Genomic DNA, 15,711 nt, shown 5'->3' on the forward strand with positions numbered 1-15,711 from the left:
TGATTAAGATATAGGAAATAAATTATAAACCACATCAGTTAAGTAAACCTCACTTCTGACATAAATTTTGCACAGTAAGGACTTCAACTTCAATTGCACATTATCATTACATACACATTTGTTCTTTTACAATAGAAAAATATTTATTGAGATGATTTAAGTTACCTTTTTTTCCAATCTGCTGACAGATTTTATTCATGGTGTTCACCCTTCTCTAGGAAGTCTTGAATTTTAAACTTATTAGTTAAAAAAGGGGTTAAATATATTTTTCAAGTGTTACGTGTTGTTAATCAACATAAAAATATATTTTTTAAAGTTTTATTTATTTATTTATTTATTTGTTTGTTTGTTTGTTTTGTTTATACATGCACTGGGTACAGTCAGAAGCGCGGGAGGGTGAGAGAATTCACCATAGCCATAGCGGGGAGCAGAGCAGGCAGAAGGACTGAAATACACTGCTGAGGGGAGCAGAGGGCGGCAGGAGAGGTCTGCGCACCATGTGGGACCCTCCTCCAGTGGCCTGGGAGCAGCCGGGGATAGAACCGGCGCCATAGATGCCGCGGGCAGCTTCGCAACCCAGCGCTCAACCGCTGCGCCACCGGGGAGGGAGGCCCAACATAAAAATATTTTTACAATATGTTTGGTATACTAAAACTTCTTGTCTGCATTTTATTTATTTACTTATTTTTTACTGAGGTAACATTGGTTTATAATACTGCATATAATTTAGGGAATTAGGTCAACAACATCTGTTCAGACTGCATAAGTTACATTCAGACAATGTGTTCAACCAGAGCTCTAAAAGAAAGATTCCCCACAGCTGATCTTAAGATAAGCAACATTTTCAAAATGAAGAAGTAAGGAAGAAATAAATTTCTTGTAAATTTATTAATTTAGAAAGCTGAAAGTCACTGAAAAGGTGGAATAATAAGAAAGTCTATGCAGTTTGTCCCTTTAGACACAATTACAACACATTTTTACACAAAATTGATATTTCAAAATAGGCATTAACATTTCTACACAGATAAAATATCAGAACTCTGTTGGCTTCCCATATACTTTTGTTTGCAATTTGATTGCTAGAATTTTGAATTTCCATGGGGTGGGGCACACCCACCTTTCCAGTGACTTAGGAATTCAAAGGTTTTATACAAATATGCCCTTACCTTTTATTCAGGTACTGCATACTGACTATGGGAAGGATATGGCAAAGGGAGAACAGGCAGACAGGTAATCTGAGTGCCACTCAACAATGTGTGTCTCGTGCCAAAGCGACAACATACTGACTCAGCATAAAAGTTCTGGGAGGATGGCAGATTTATATTCCCTGCCACCCCACTCAGGCCTCTGCAGCCCTTCAAATGAATGTCTGGAAGGTGGATGGCAGTACAAAAGCAACTGTAAGCTTCTGTATCTGATCCCCTGAATTACTTCATCCCATCAACTCCCTGCTTATTTTGCGTCTCCCTGCTCTGCTCATTTCTTTGCTACCTTCTGTTTAGCATGTATCATTGCTTTAGGCTCAATCCCTGTCAGACTTTCCTGTTGTGGTTAATTTTCCTTCTTAACACTCCTTTGGGATATGACTTACAGCATTTGCCCTCAAATACTCCACCAGGGAAGGTGGGAGGTGATCAATAGGATTGTGCTTCTCTTTGCTTCCTGTCACCAAGAAGAAGGAGTTGACGCATAGACCTCTTTATGAAAACCCCCACAGCTGCTCCTTCATGCATCCACTCACTCACCTCTTGATCCACTGCTCCTCTTCCTAAACCACAGTGGTAACAGTCCATGGAATCTGGGTTAATTAGAGGAGGAATAGCTTTGCAATGACCCCAAAGGAGATTTCACAAAAGAAGGGGTTGCCTTGACTGTTTCTAATTACTGTTTCTCCCTCAATTACAAGTCATAATCTCCATAGGAAGCTATATTGTTATTTTCACACATACATTTTCTTTCTTTCTTCTTTTTTAAGATTTTTATTTATATAAGAACTGGGGTATGGGCCAGATGTGCAGGAGGATGAGAGGATTCACCAGAGACAGAGTGGGGAACAGGCAGACTGACGAAATACACTGCAGAGGGGAGCAATATGTGTGACAGGAGAGGTCTGCCGTGCCATGTGGGTATCTCGCCAGCTGGCTGGGATCAAACCTGAGCTCAGAGGCTGCGGACAGCTTCACCCGGTGTGGTTCTAGCAAGGAGGGAGTGATACATACTCAAAAGATACAGTTAAGTCATATTTTCCTCTTAGTGGAATGTATTATCTTCACACTTGGCAAATGACAGCAAGTAAATATTTGGCTTTGTCAGTCTCATTATAAATATAGTAAAAGTCAGTAAGATATAAGAGTCTAAATTCTAATGGGTTCACTATAAGCACAGATAATTGACCGAGGGTCTTCATGGGATCTTTATAAAAAGGGAGCTCCTCTTTGTCCTGGTGAAGCTTTCAGACTTTTTTTTTTTAGAATTAGAAAATTTAAAAAATGGGGCTTAATACTCTCAAAAATTAAAGATAAATCGTTCATCTTTTCTTGGATAATATGAGGTTAGAGTCTGAAAGATTTTTACTTCTTCTAAATTTATACATCAATTAACTCTGCTTTGCTACTGTGCTTCTAATTTTCATTTTAATAAGAAAAAATGGGCCAGAGGATTTTAAGTGACACAACTGAAGGGAGATGTGTGCCAGCAAAGTATTAGATGTATGGTAATTAGGACTGCAGATAGAGAGATGAGGGAAAAAGGGTGTTTGTCATTTGTACCGCAGACACTGCCTGCTCCTCTCTGAGTGGTTCCAAAGCCAGCTGACAGGTGTACAGTTACATCCGAACATCACAGCCAAAGAGGCACAGGTATCAGTAGTTTTATTTTGTTGTGAACTAAAGTGATTATGGAACTGAGACTAAGCTTTCAGACCCTGAAGAGCACAAAGGGGGGAAAAAAAAAAAACTTAGCTAAACTTTTTTCTTTAAGGCTTGTACTTGCAGATGTAGTTTATCTGACATTCCAAGCAAGTAAAAATAACTTTGAGCTGAGCTATACACCCAGAGGTGAGGCACACTGAAAAAATCGGAATCCTATCCTGACTCTTATTATAAACAAAATCTTTTCTACCTGCTTTGGATGGATGGAGCCTTATGTGGTCCCATGGTCATTGTTATTATAATATGTTTGCTGCTTTTGATCTTTATCACTTGTCTCTTGAATCAGTTTCCATTGATTGTAAAAGGCCAGAGGCATTAAAACTTCCAAATAACTCTAACTCATGGTTATAAACAATTGGGATTACAATTATGTGACAATCAGTAATATCTCAAGTTAGCTAGTGAAAGATTCTGCTTCTCTATGGGACACAAACCTCCACTCCTAATTAGGAGGAAGCAGTTCTAGAAGACAGACCTCTGCCCCAGTGGGCAAGAATGAGGAGCAGGATATAGACAGAAGAGGCAATTGTCACTTGTCTTCCTTGCCCTGCTCATGTTTATGATTTCTTGCAGACAAAATTAGAAATCCAGGTGAAACCATCTGAGACCAAGATGGAAGCAGAAAAAAGAAAAGGGATAAGTCACAGCTTCTTTACTATAACAAAAGCATGCCCACCAGCACTATATAGATCTGGTCAGACCAAACTGGGAAGAAAAAGGGATGTGAATGCAGTTTCTGGAAAGCTGTCTAATTTCTGTAAAATACTACTGATGCAGAGCCTTTGGCATTTCCTTTTCTTTGTATTCCCCATATAAGTTCCTTCTTCCTAACTCTGGGAAAGGGCGTATGAATATTCCTCCCACCAACTCTTCTCTGGGGTTCTGGCTTATGAGTGGCAAGTAGATGGACCCCAGGCTTAGATAATAATTATGCTACACTCCTTAGAGTTATCTGTTCTGCCATCTCCCTATACAGCTGATAGATTGGAGTTTACAGAGATCATAGGAGCCCATAACTGATAATTGGTCAGAACGGATCAAGTTTCCTAGTGATTCTGAAATTGTGTTGTCTATGACTTCTAGGTTCTGATGGAAGGAGGAAAGAAGGAAGGAGCAATTGAATGGGATAACATAAGAAAATGGAGAAGAGAACTGGAGTTGAGAAATCAACAGGAGAATAGGAGGGTTCTCTGGAGTGAATTATACAGATTTATTTATTGGAATCCAAAAGAAGTATTCTTTTTTTCATGTTTCTATTGGACTTTTAATTTATTTTTATTTTTATTTTTCTACATCATTATTCATTTTAAAACAATTATTTGCTTCTCCCTAACCCCTCCGGTGTAGTCTCATAATTTCCTTCACCAATGCACCCGTGCACCATCCTCAGTCCCCTGTCCCCTTCCTCCCTCCCTCATCCCTCTCCCTCCTCCTCCGGGCAGGATGTCTCTGGTTTATAATTGTCTGTTTTTGCTTTGTTGTGTTTTGTATTGTTATTATTTTTTTCACACTGATGTCTTATTTGGTTCCCCTGTATTCCTGCTATAAGTGAAGCCATCCGATATTTCTCTTTTTCCTTCTGGCTTATTTCACTGTACCACCACCACATGCAAAAAAATGAAACTAGACTACTACCTCTCACCATGCACAAAAATCAACTCAAAATGGATAAAAGTACTGGAAGACCTGAAACCATAAAATATATAGAAGAAAATATAGGTAAAACACTACAAGACATACATCTCAGAAACATCTTTAAAGACTCATCACCCAAAGCAAAGATGGGCCTCCCTGGTGGCGCAGCGGTTGAGCGCTGGGTTGCGGAGCTGCCCGCGGCCTCTGCGGTGCCGGTTCGATCCCTGGCTGCTCCCCCGCCACCGGAGGAGAGTCCCACATGGCGCGCAGACCTCTCCTGCCGCCCGCTGCTCCCCTCAGCAGTGTACTTTGGTCCTTCTGCCTGCTCTGCTCCCCGCTCTGGCTCTGGTGAATTCTCTCACCCGACCACGCCTCTGACTGTACCCAGTGCATGTGTAAACCAAACAAACAAATAAATAAATAAAAACATGCCTCTATAAAAAAAAAAAAAAAGTCAAGGAAAAGATAAACACCTGGGATTACATCAGACTGAAAAGCTTCTGTATGGCAAAAGAGACATTAACCAAAACAAAGAGACACCCCACTGATTGGGAAAAATTTTTTGCACTCCATACAACTAATAAGGGACTGATCACAAAGATATACAAAGACCTCACAGGACTCAACAAATAAAGTAAACAAAAGAAGTATCATTTAAAGGAGTGTCATGTCTCTTTCTATTGCTTAGGTCTCAACTCTTTTGTAAAAGGATTTTGTAAAAGGAAGTTTTTTTAAAAAAATTACACATGCAGTAAAACCCAAAAAGCAGAAATTAAATAGCAAGAGCTCTCCCTTCCCTATACAAATCTTCCTCTTCCCATCCCTACATCACTTCTTGTACTGGTTTCAGCATGGGACTGCGCAGTATATAAATTATGCCATCCACAACTTTGTTTTCTAGGTTTTTCAAAATATATTATGCAACGTTAGAACATTTTTGGAAAAAAAAAAAAGATCAAAGAAAACAAGGCCAAAAGAAAATTTTCAAATCTATGCTTTGCCAAAAATATATCTCCTAGGAACAATTTACATAATGTCTAATGGACACAAGATATTTAACAGCCATGAGGTAATACTATTGGTTTTGAAAGCAATAATGTGAGTAAAATGTTGAGGATTAAGCACTAAAGAGAATTAGGAGTTTGCAAAACATGGTCAGGGTAAGTCATTGATTTCTTTGGCTATAAGATAAAAATTGCTGGAGAGTTTTTAAAAATGCTGACAGTGGTCATTAGAACTTTAAAAATGTTAACTTTACATTTCTTCATCTTTTGCTTTGTCATAAATTCACCTTATTACCAGTGGTGCTAGAAATGGCTATAGAAATATCATACATACTTTAAAATTCTGGGTAATTGACACAAGTAAGTAATCTTTCCTTGAAAAGACTATTTCAAATGGAACAAAACCACTGCACATACTATACATATTTAAATTAGCTTCTCTTTTTTAGTGAAGAAACATGATATTGTATTAATTAGATGTTAAACATTGTTAAGGTTTATATTATCAAAAATATTTATATTTTCTAAATATTTAGCTTAATTATATCTAAATAAATAATGAATATTGTCTGAACCACGTTTTCACTATAAGAAAACTCCATTTAATTGAAGTAACAGGTGAGCTTTATATTTTGATTACTCTGAGCTATTCGATCCACTAAAATATGGTACTGTTGATAAAAATACACATTACATACTTAGATTTTAGAACACTAAAATTGTCTAATGTCATCACTTGATTATTTAATTCATTCACTTCATATTTATAATATGCCTACCTAGGGTTACTATATTAGACACAAACGAATATATCTGGAAGATATAATAATTGCCGAAGGAGGACTTACATTTCTGGGGGACGACAATATATGTAAATGTATACACAGTACAACATGAAACCTACCCTAAAAAGGATAATACAAAGGGTGTTCTTTAGATTCTATTTTTATGTCATGAAATATGAGTCAAAAAGAGATTTGGAAATGTTAATTAAAGTGAAATGAATTGCTTCCTATGAATTTGGGGGTTAAATAAACCATGTTGTCCAATACAAAGGCCAAGGTCAAATGTGAATATTTAAGTTTAAATTAAAATCACACAAAATATAAAGTGCAGTATCACAGTATACAAGTCACATTTCAAGTACTCAATAGTGATTGTCACATGTGACAACTGAGGCTACAGAATAGTCCCATCATCACATAAGACTCTCTTGGACAGTGTGGATAGGGGAGGTTACTTTATCAATTCAAAAATGTAATCAAAGTTTGTACTTACATGACATTTTATAATTGTTTGTACCAAAAAGGCAATGATCTTTTTGGAAAATCACTGTTTTCTAAATTAAAACTGAAAACATCAAGCTGTGTATCAAAGGTAAATTTCTGTGTCAAGTAGACTGCTATTTCCTAAAGACATCATATCAATAAAGTTAATTTATTTTTAGTAGTGTTTTGCTCATCCATGTGTTCTTAGAACCTAGCCAAGTGCCCGATACAGATAAATTGAACAATTAGTACTTATTGTCAACTAAGGGATAAAGTGAAAAAATAAATGAACACATCTTTTTTCATTGAAAGAAAGGGAGTCACTTACTGATAAAAAGAACACTTATGACACCTACTATCTTTCTCTTACATTCACCATTTCTAGGGAATATATGGAATATGAACTATAAAGAAATCAATGGACCTGAAGGACAGTACAACCTTCTCTTTTTCCTTCTCTACTTCCTTCCCTCCCTCCTTCTTTTCTTCCTACAAAGGTAGCCAATCAATAGCAGACCAAGACTGGAACACAGGTCTGTATCAAAAGAAAATCAAAATCAACAAGCAACTATAAACCAGAGAGACACTACAGGGTGAGGGGGGAAGGGAATGGGATCAAAACAAGGGGGTGGGAATTGTATGGGGACTATAACCAAGATGAAAATGTATATATTGTGCAAAAATGAAAAATGATGTAAAAAATATATAAAATAAATAAAAAAAGAGAGTGGAATCAGACCACAAAAAAAATTATCTTAACAGATAATTGAATCACTAACAGGATAAAGAATTCAGAAATAATTAAGTAGAGTGATGAAATATCTTATTCTAAAACAGAATTTATGATGCATCAGAAAGTTATGTTCCACCCAAGTTTGTGGAGAAACTCACATTCATAACAAGGCAATTACTTAAAACAGGAAAAATGTTTAGATAAGCAGTTCCTATGAATAGTAGAGGATTAGAAATAATAGCCAAATGTATCATACAATCTTAGTTCTTTATACTAGGTTTTGTATGTTATTTTAAAATTATTTTAATATTGATGTGTTCTTTTTTCTCCTGCTAAGAAAATATGGATGGCTCTTAGCTAACTATGTTTATGAATCTTATGTTCATAGCTGAATTTCGTACCTCAGTGATTCAGAGTGGCAAATAATTTTAAGCAAGGTATCTAAAAATAAATAAATTGGGCTGTGACCCTAAACTTCTAAAATGAACATAATTTCAAGGGAGGAAAAAAATATTCTTGTTCTTTGCACGTACCCGATTAAGACCCAGAATATTGGGAAACTTGGTGGTATCATAGCAGAGTGAGCCCTCTGAACCATTTTCCTGACAAGTTATTTTTCACATATGCAATTACTGCTTGGAATAAAGGTGTCTATATTGAAGTTGGGTTAGGTTACTAATAAGAAGGCAACACAATTAGAAGACAATACAATTCATCCTGAAGCAACTATTAAGAGAACTGAGTAATTCTGGAGTGATTTGTATCACTAGATTAGAAGCAGAACAATGAGGGTGACTTCTTGACCTCTTTTAGCTTTACATTTTAAGAAAAAAGGACTGAAGACAAAGTCACACAGGTGGTTCCCTGGTGTTTATTTGGCAATGTTGTTGCTGTGATTCTAGGCAATAATTAAAAAAAGAATTAAAAAAATATGGGAACTCCTTGAGTTCTGTCTCCAACTGAAAAGCCAAACTATATCAGACACTGTACAAAAATGTATGGATTGTCATTAAGCGAATGTTAGTTACCCACATTTTAATTTTCCAAAACAGAAGTCACATGAAGTATCATTTATTAATCTTTACAGACCTATACATAAAGAACAAGTGAAAGGCTACCAGCCAGCAGAAGCCTTACAACCAAATCTCTTTTGTCATTGTCAGGATCTTGCCATACCCATAACTCATTTAATATTTTGTATTTCAAGCTCAAAGCTATGGTTTAACCTGCTACTATTTTCAAATGTTCCAAAACATTAAATTATTTGCATCTGAGGTTAAAGGAATATTTATATTATGACTGTAACCTGAAATATCATTAGAGAAAATTAAAAAAAACTTATTTATCTTAATTTCAATTAAGTAACAAAGCATGATTCGCTCATGTATAACCTTGTAAATTTAAGTTCATTTAATTAGAAATTTTCTCCATGAGTCACTGATAATACACATTAACCATTTTCTAATTTTAGCCATAGTAAGGTTCAAAATATTTTGCTAGATCACACAAATGATATAAGATCATGCATGCAAAATGGAAAAATGAGAATTTTACTTATGTAGATGTGGAATGGTTACTTACCCCTGTCCGTGTCATAGAGAAAGACAAAACAGTTCCATTCATAGTGATCCAGCAGACTCAAAAGTGCTCCTCGTAAGGAAGGTCTTAGCTGCAGCACAAACTGGCTTTCCCCCTCGGTAGGGAAACTTGGGGTGATGAGGGAGATGTGTAAGGCGCTGCAGAATGAGGTCAAGGTATGTACTGACCTCTTATCATAGAGTCCGAAAATGGCAAATACTCCTCTAGAATACTGGGAACAGACTGAAACAAAAGAAAACAAACAAACAATTAATACACTCTAAAATTCTTAACTTCCATATATAAAGTATATTAAATTTTTTAAAAAGGAATCATTGCTATATCAGAATACAATTAAAGCAGAGTAAAGTGTGCAATTAATTGTATAATCAATTAATGAACTCTTGCGCTTGTACTCAAAGCCCTGCATTGAGTGAGATAATAAGAGAATATATGCTTCATTCTTCAAGAAGCCAATTTGAATTAAAGAGAAATTTGACTAAAGTGACCATATAACATTTCATGATAATGTAGCAAATCCTATGGTAAACTTTTAAATGTGACAAATCCAAATTTTTCTCTGCATTTTCTTATATGCAAAAAAAAATACTTTCAAAACTCCTAAATATTAATTGAAGCAGCATTTAAATTACACAGTGACACCCTTCCTTTTAAGCTATATACATATATTTTCTATTTTGAATTAGACTGCTTTTGTTTAACTAAGCCTAAATTGTCACCTGTATTTTTTTTGTGGAAGCAGTTTATTTTTTATCACACCCTTGGTGTACTCTTGGATCATGTTGGAAGACAGATAAGCTGTCTGTAAAATCACTACTGGGGTTCTCTTGATGCTTAGTGGAATTGCAGAAAGCTGCATGAAATTAAGACAAAGCAATTCCAAAACCCAAAAGAATTAAGTCTTCCCAATATGAGATGACTTGTGGTAAAGAGATGAGGTAAAACCCTCACTTTGCTTGTCTTTCTTCATACTTCCTGTTGCCTGGATAATGAGGCAAATTCAAAATGAGGGGAAAAAAATCCTCCCTAGTGGAATTCTGGCCACTCTTTTGGCATGATTGATTTCTAGTCCAAAGTTGGGTGAGTTTTTCTAATTTACACTTTAATGATATAAACCTGCATTTACATTTTAAAGATATAATCCTCGTGTTTATACAGTAAAATAAGACTTTGAATCCTGAGTTCTTATAGTTTATCATATATGGCTAAAGGTCCTATTTTTTCTTTGCATACATAGCTAATTTAAGAGGTCTATAGTTCTATAAAATTTTTATGTTTTCTGATTTTAGTTACTAATTTTAATCACTAAGTTCATTAAAAACCTGGAGTAAGATATAATCCAGAGGTATCTATCCTAGAAGTAATTCATTGTGATTTAAAGAAATTAGAGTTTGTTTTGTTTAGCAGGTTCTTTGGTGAATTATGAATCATAAATAAGAGAAATTAATGAACCCTGTAGGGATTTCTTTTTTTTTTCATTTTTTATGCCTCTTGAAATTGGGGATAAAGCCTCTTAAGTGCAATCTAAACAGAAGATGGTAATAATAAACAGAAATGAATGCTGTTGATTTTTCTTAAATGACAAACTGTACATATTCTGGGAAATCTAAACTCCAATTAAGGGGCTAGAGTTTATATTCAAATGGACAAAACAAGAATGGAGATTACATTAAAATACAGATGGTAGGTCCTCCCTGGTGGCACAGGGGTTAAAGTCTCAGCTCTATCAAGTGATCACCAGCCACTGTGGCATGAGTTTAATCCCCGGCCAGGGAGCTAACCCACAAGGCGCAGCAGACCTATCCTGTCTCACCCACTGCTCCCTTCAGCAGTATGTCTCAGTCAATCCGCCTGTTCTGTTCCCCACTCTGTCTCTGGTGAATCTTCTCACTCCTCAGGCCTAACCCCAGTTCTTGTATGCATAAACAAATAAATCTTTTAAAAAATAAAATAAAAAAATAAAATTAAATATAGACGGTAAACTCTATTCACAAGTTCAAATCCCAGTACTTTTACTTATTAGGTGACCTGGCTAAGTTAAATCAGGTTTCTTATTTCAGCTATGAATATACAATGTTTCAAGGATTAAAGGAGACAACAGATGTAAAACTACTATCCTAAGAGGATACACAAGAAAACAAGTGGCAGAGTTTATGAAAAAGATTTCCATATGCATACATAATTAATTTAGACGTATTATTTAATAAAAGGGTAAAAGGATTAAAGGGTAAAAATAGCACAGCTGATACAAAACCAAGAATGGAGATATTCAGCTTGTGTAGAACATATGCCAGTTATTTCAATGGATATTGCATTGGAGTTTATATAGAAATTCTATCAAGCAAGAACATCCAATTCTCATTCTATGCTCACCCAGGAAACAGAATTTGATTATCTAAATAGATTGACCATCCTGGAAGGCTTGTTCTGACAGAATGACTGGATGCAATTTTCTGGCAAGATAGAAGAAACATATAATATAACATTTGTGCATCATGAGTTTTAACTCAATTCAGTTCCTGTAACTTAAGTGGTTGGATAAATCGAGTTGCTGGATGGGACCTTAACCTTATGAATGTTCCACCAAGCTTTGAGTATATTTGTGTAAGTGCTATATATTTTAGCATATAACCTGGAGTAACCCAGCATTTTTGTGCTTTCATATTTTCTGATCTCTTAATTTGCATGCACACTGAGGACCCCCTCTCAATCTTTATTTAGTAAATAATCTGGCTCAATTAATTTTTATTTTATTTTACTGAAAAAAATTAAGGTTGGTGAGCTTTAGAATTCAAAATCTAGTATCTCGGCATTTAGTTTGATGCTGAAAGTATTCAGAAGTTTGAATACTTGTTAGAGAAAATGTAAGTAAGCAGGATTTACAGGTCATGTACTTTAAATATCTCAGGCATAAAATGAACATTTACATAATATTTTCTTTTATGGGATTTTAAAAGTAGACCATTGTTAAGTTTGAGTTTCCAAACTGTGTTTTACTAGGAATTCCAAGAGTACCATAGGAGTGATACAGGGCAGCAAGGGGCACTAAAAGAGGCCAAGGACACTGCCCAAATACTTTACTGGTCACTGTCTGAGTTCTTCACCCATGTGCACAATTTCAAGACTACTCAGGCTCAGAGAACAACAACAATGGGATTAATTTAACAAACCAGGGAAAAACGAAGAGTTACTAGTTCAAAAATGGCAGTTTACCTCACCTGAAGCAGTGTCCTAAGCAAAAAGTATCTAAGATGGGGTCTTCCCCCCAGTGAGATGCAGAGGTCCTCTCAATAGGCCTAACAATAGGCCACGTGCCCAAGATGGCATCTTCCCACCACTGAAGTCTGGAGCATGAGGCAGCCAGACTATAGGCCAGGTTCCAACTCATGAAGACAACAGAAGATACCACAGGAGATGCTCCCGGAGCTTCCGAGATGCCCCAGCACAGCACCAGACAAGCAACACTCAAAACAGCAGCTCTAACAGCCAAATGAGCAACAAATGGCCACACTCATGCAACTCAGTGAGGTGCCCGACTCCGGGTCTTCACTTACTCTGCTAGGCTGTAACAGCAGCAGAACTGGGAACAGTTTCAGTTGCTTGGCTACTTGCAAAGCTTCCAAACTTTTCCTCGCTGAGGTTGGCTGCTGGAAGCCTCCCCAACACGGGGGCTGAAATCGCTGACCCCAGAATTACTGAAGATCCAAAAATGCTAACTCCCAAACATTGAAAGCTCAAACGCTGAATCCCGAACACCTAATCCTGGGGGCTGCTTCTGCAGCCCCTGATATTTTTTATCAGAGTCTCCACCCCAAAATGCGATACTTTTTAGCATTTTCCCTGGGGCTATCTATCCTCCCCAGCAACTACCTCCAGGGGACACCACCTGTAATTGTCTTTGGTTTCAGCCACGGGATATAGGAGGACTTGCATTGCTTTGCGTGAGACACTTGATGAGACAGAAATGGGCAAGGCTGGATCCTTCACCTCGAACCTTCATCCTCCCTCCCTCCTCATCTCTCCTCCTCAAAATCCAACAGCACTCCTTATTTCATCTATTTCAAATATTGAGCTACTTTCATGATAAAGTTTTATTTGCAAAAGTAGCACACTCCCAAAACAAGTTCACAACTTATATATTCTGCATAAAGACCCACCAGTTACTTCTTATTACACAGTTTTTAATCTAATCATTATGACCTTCCACTGTTCTGGCGCTTGCTAGACTTTAAATAGGGATTTATTTCATTTGGGCCTCAGCAAACTTAATATTTTATGATATTTAATTATTTTCTACTTGTGTTCATTCATTTGCATTATCAACTATCTTTTTAAGTCATTTAGCTGCTAAGAGACATATTTAAAACTATAGGGCCTCCCCGGTGGCGCAGCAGTTGAACTCTGGGTTGCGAAGCTGCCCGCAGCCTCTGCAGCGCCGGTTCGATCCCGGCTGCTCCCGGCCACTGGAGGAGGGTCTCAAAGGGTGCGCAGACCTCTCCTGTCGCCCGCTGCTTCCTTCAGCAGTGTACTTCGGTCCTTCTGCCTGCTCTGCTCCCTACTCTGGCTCTGGTGAATTCTCTCACCCTCCCACGCTTCTGACCGTACCCAGTGCTTGTATAAATAAATAAATAAATCTTAAAAAAAAAAAAAAACTATAGTATTACACTAATAACTTTGTTTTTGAGTGCATTCTGTCACTTTTTACTTCCCTTTTCAAATTTACAGTTTTAGTATTATTCTTTTAAATTATATTTTGTCTAGTTAATCTAGATTATTGGCCTGGTAGTTGAGGATTATTGGTTTTCCTATGTGTGTGACTAGATTGTCAGTTAAATGTTACTCTCAGTGGACATCCTGGATAATGTTTCATTTGGCTTAATATGACATCTATCGCTGCCTAGCATACAAATAGTTATTCAAACAATGAAACTTCTATAACTATATAAATGCTTACATAAAGAGTAAACTAATCTGAATAGGAATGTGTCCAGAATGCACAAAAAGAAAATAAACTGAATTTTAATGTTCTTGTATAACGCAGCTAAATAAAAGAAACAAGAATTAAATGCTTGGTTACTAAATAGATGCAATTCTATTATACTGATACATATTTCAGGATACAAACACTAATCAAAGTAAGACTTTCAGTGAAATAATGCAATCATAATTTTAAGCACATATTCTATATTCTGCTTCACTAATGAGATCACTTGAATTGTGTGTTATGTAAATAAACGCATAATATAAATACATAGTAATAATCCATTCATCTTTAACCTGATGGTGTCAATTAATTAAATCTGTCTTCTTGTCAGGTACTCACCCAGCTTTATTCCAGATGCCACATTCCAGATGTCAACCCAACTCAAATTATTATATAATTTGTGATAATTTTTAGTCCTGTAATGCATACAAATCAAATCACATGGTCTTAGCTCAGTGTTTCTCTAGTTGTAGGACTCAAATCCATGTGACACACTGAAGTTTCTGTGACAACTGCAGGTTGGTCAAAAAGAACCACACCTACCGTCCTACTGTAGCTCCTGGATTGTGGCTTTACTTCTGCTCTAAAATCTTTCTCTAAATGATTTTGAGGTAGCTGAACCTTCTTTTGCTTTATAAAACAGAGAACATTCTTAACCCTATGCTTTGTACCTTTACCTTTTCCCAGGCACCGTTACTGGAGGAGAAAACTTCCTTTTACAGTTTATAATGTTTCCAACTCATTCCGCATCTGTACTTTCAGTCACTAAAGCCACTCTCACCAATATTGCTAATGAGCAACTGTACTCTAAATCTTATAGGTTAGCTCCTGGAATCCTCTGCTGTTTCACACTTTTGTACACATCTCCCCAAAACACCAAAACACCCTAGCCTGGTTTTCTAACACTACAATTGACCTTCCTCTAGCCATTCTGGACATTTCTTCGTGTCTTTAAACTGTTCTTTCCTCTGCTCCTTTAAAGATGGTAATTCTGGGCCTCCCTGGTGGCACAGCGGGTTGAGTGCAGCACTGTGAAGCTGTCCACAGCCTCTGAAGCATAGGTTCGATTCCCAGCCAGCCAGGGAGATTCCCACATGGAGCTGCAGTTCTCTCCTGTCTCGCCTGCTGCTTCCCTCTGCAGTGCGTTTCGGTCTGCCTTCCTGTTCTGCTCCCCGCTTTGTCTTTGGTGAATCCTCTCACCCTCCCGTGCCTCTGGCCCATACCCCAGCTTTTATATAAAAAATGAATATGGGATCTCCCTGGTGGCGCAGCAGGTTGAGTGCTGAGCTGTGAAGCTGTCTGCAGCCTCTGCAGTGTGGGTTTGATTCCCTCCAGCCAGCAAGATTCCCACATGGTGCAGCAGACTTCTCCTGTCACTCCTGCTGCTCCTCTTAGCAGTGTCTTCAGTCCATCTGCCTGTTCTGCTCCCCACTTTGTCTCTGGTGAATCCTCTCACCCTCCCGCACCCCGAGCCTATACCCCAGCTACTGTAGAAATAAAAAATTATTAAAAAAATCTTAAAAAAAAGATGGTAAATCTAATTCACCTCTCCTTACTC

General features: G+C 37.1%; 1 protein-coding gene across 3 annotated transcripts in view; it reads right to left on the reverse strand.

Annotated features, from left to right (window-relative positions):
• The window catches only part of GRIA4 (glutamate ionotropic receptor AMPA type subunit 4), a gene marked incomplete at its 3' end in the record, with an annotated part of 354,667 nt that overhangs the window by 219,954 nt on the left and 119,002 nt on the right, over nucleotides 1-15,711 (reverse strand). For all 3 annotated transcript variants that reach the window (XM_084248455.1, XM_084248456.1, XM_084248457.1), the window contains exon 3: nucleotides 9,152-9,391. In XM_084248455.1, coding sequence (XP_084104581.1) covers nucleotides 9,152-9,391 — 240 coding nt within the window. The remainder of the gene's footprint in view (nucleotides 1-9,151; nucleotides 9,392-15,711) is intronic.

The sequence above is a fragment of the Talpa europaea genome (assembly GCF_964194135.1).
Source record: "Talpa europaea genome assembly, chromosome: 12".
NCBI classification, from domain to species: domain Eukaryota; kingdom Metazoa; phylum Chordata; class Mammalia; order Eulipotyphla; family Talpidae; genus Talpa; species Talpa europaea.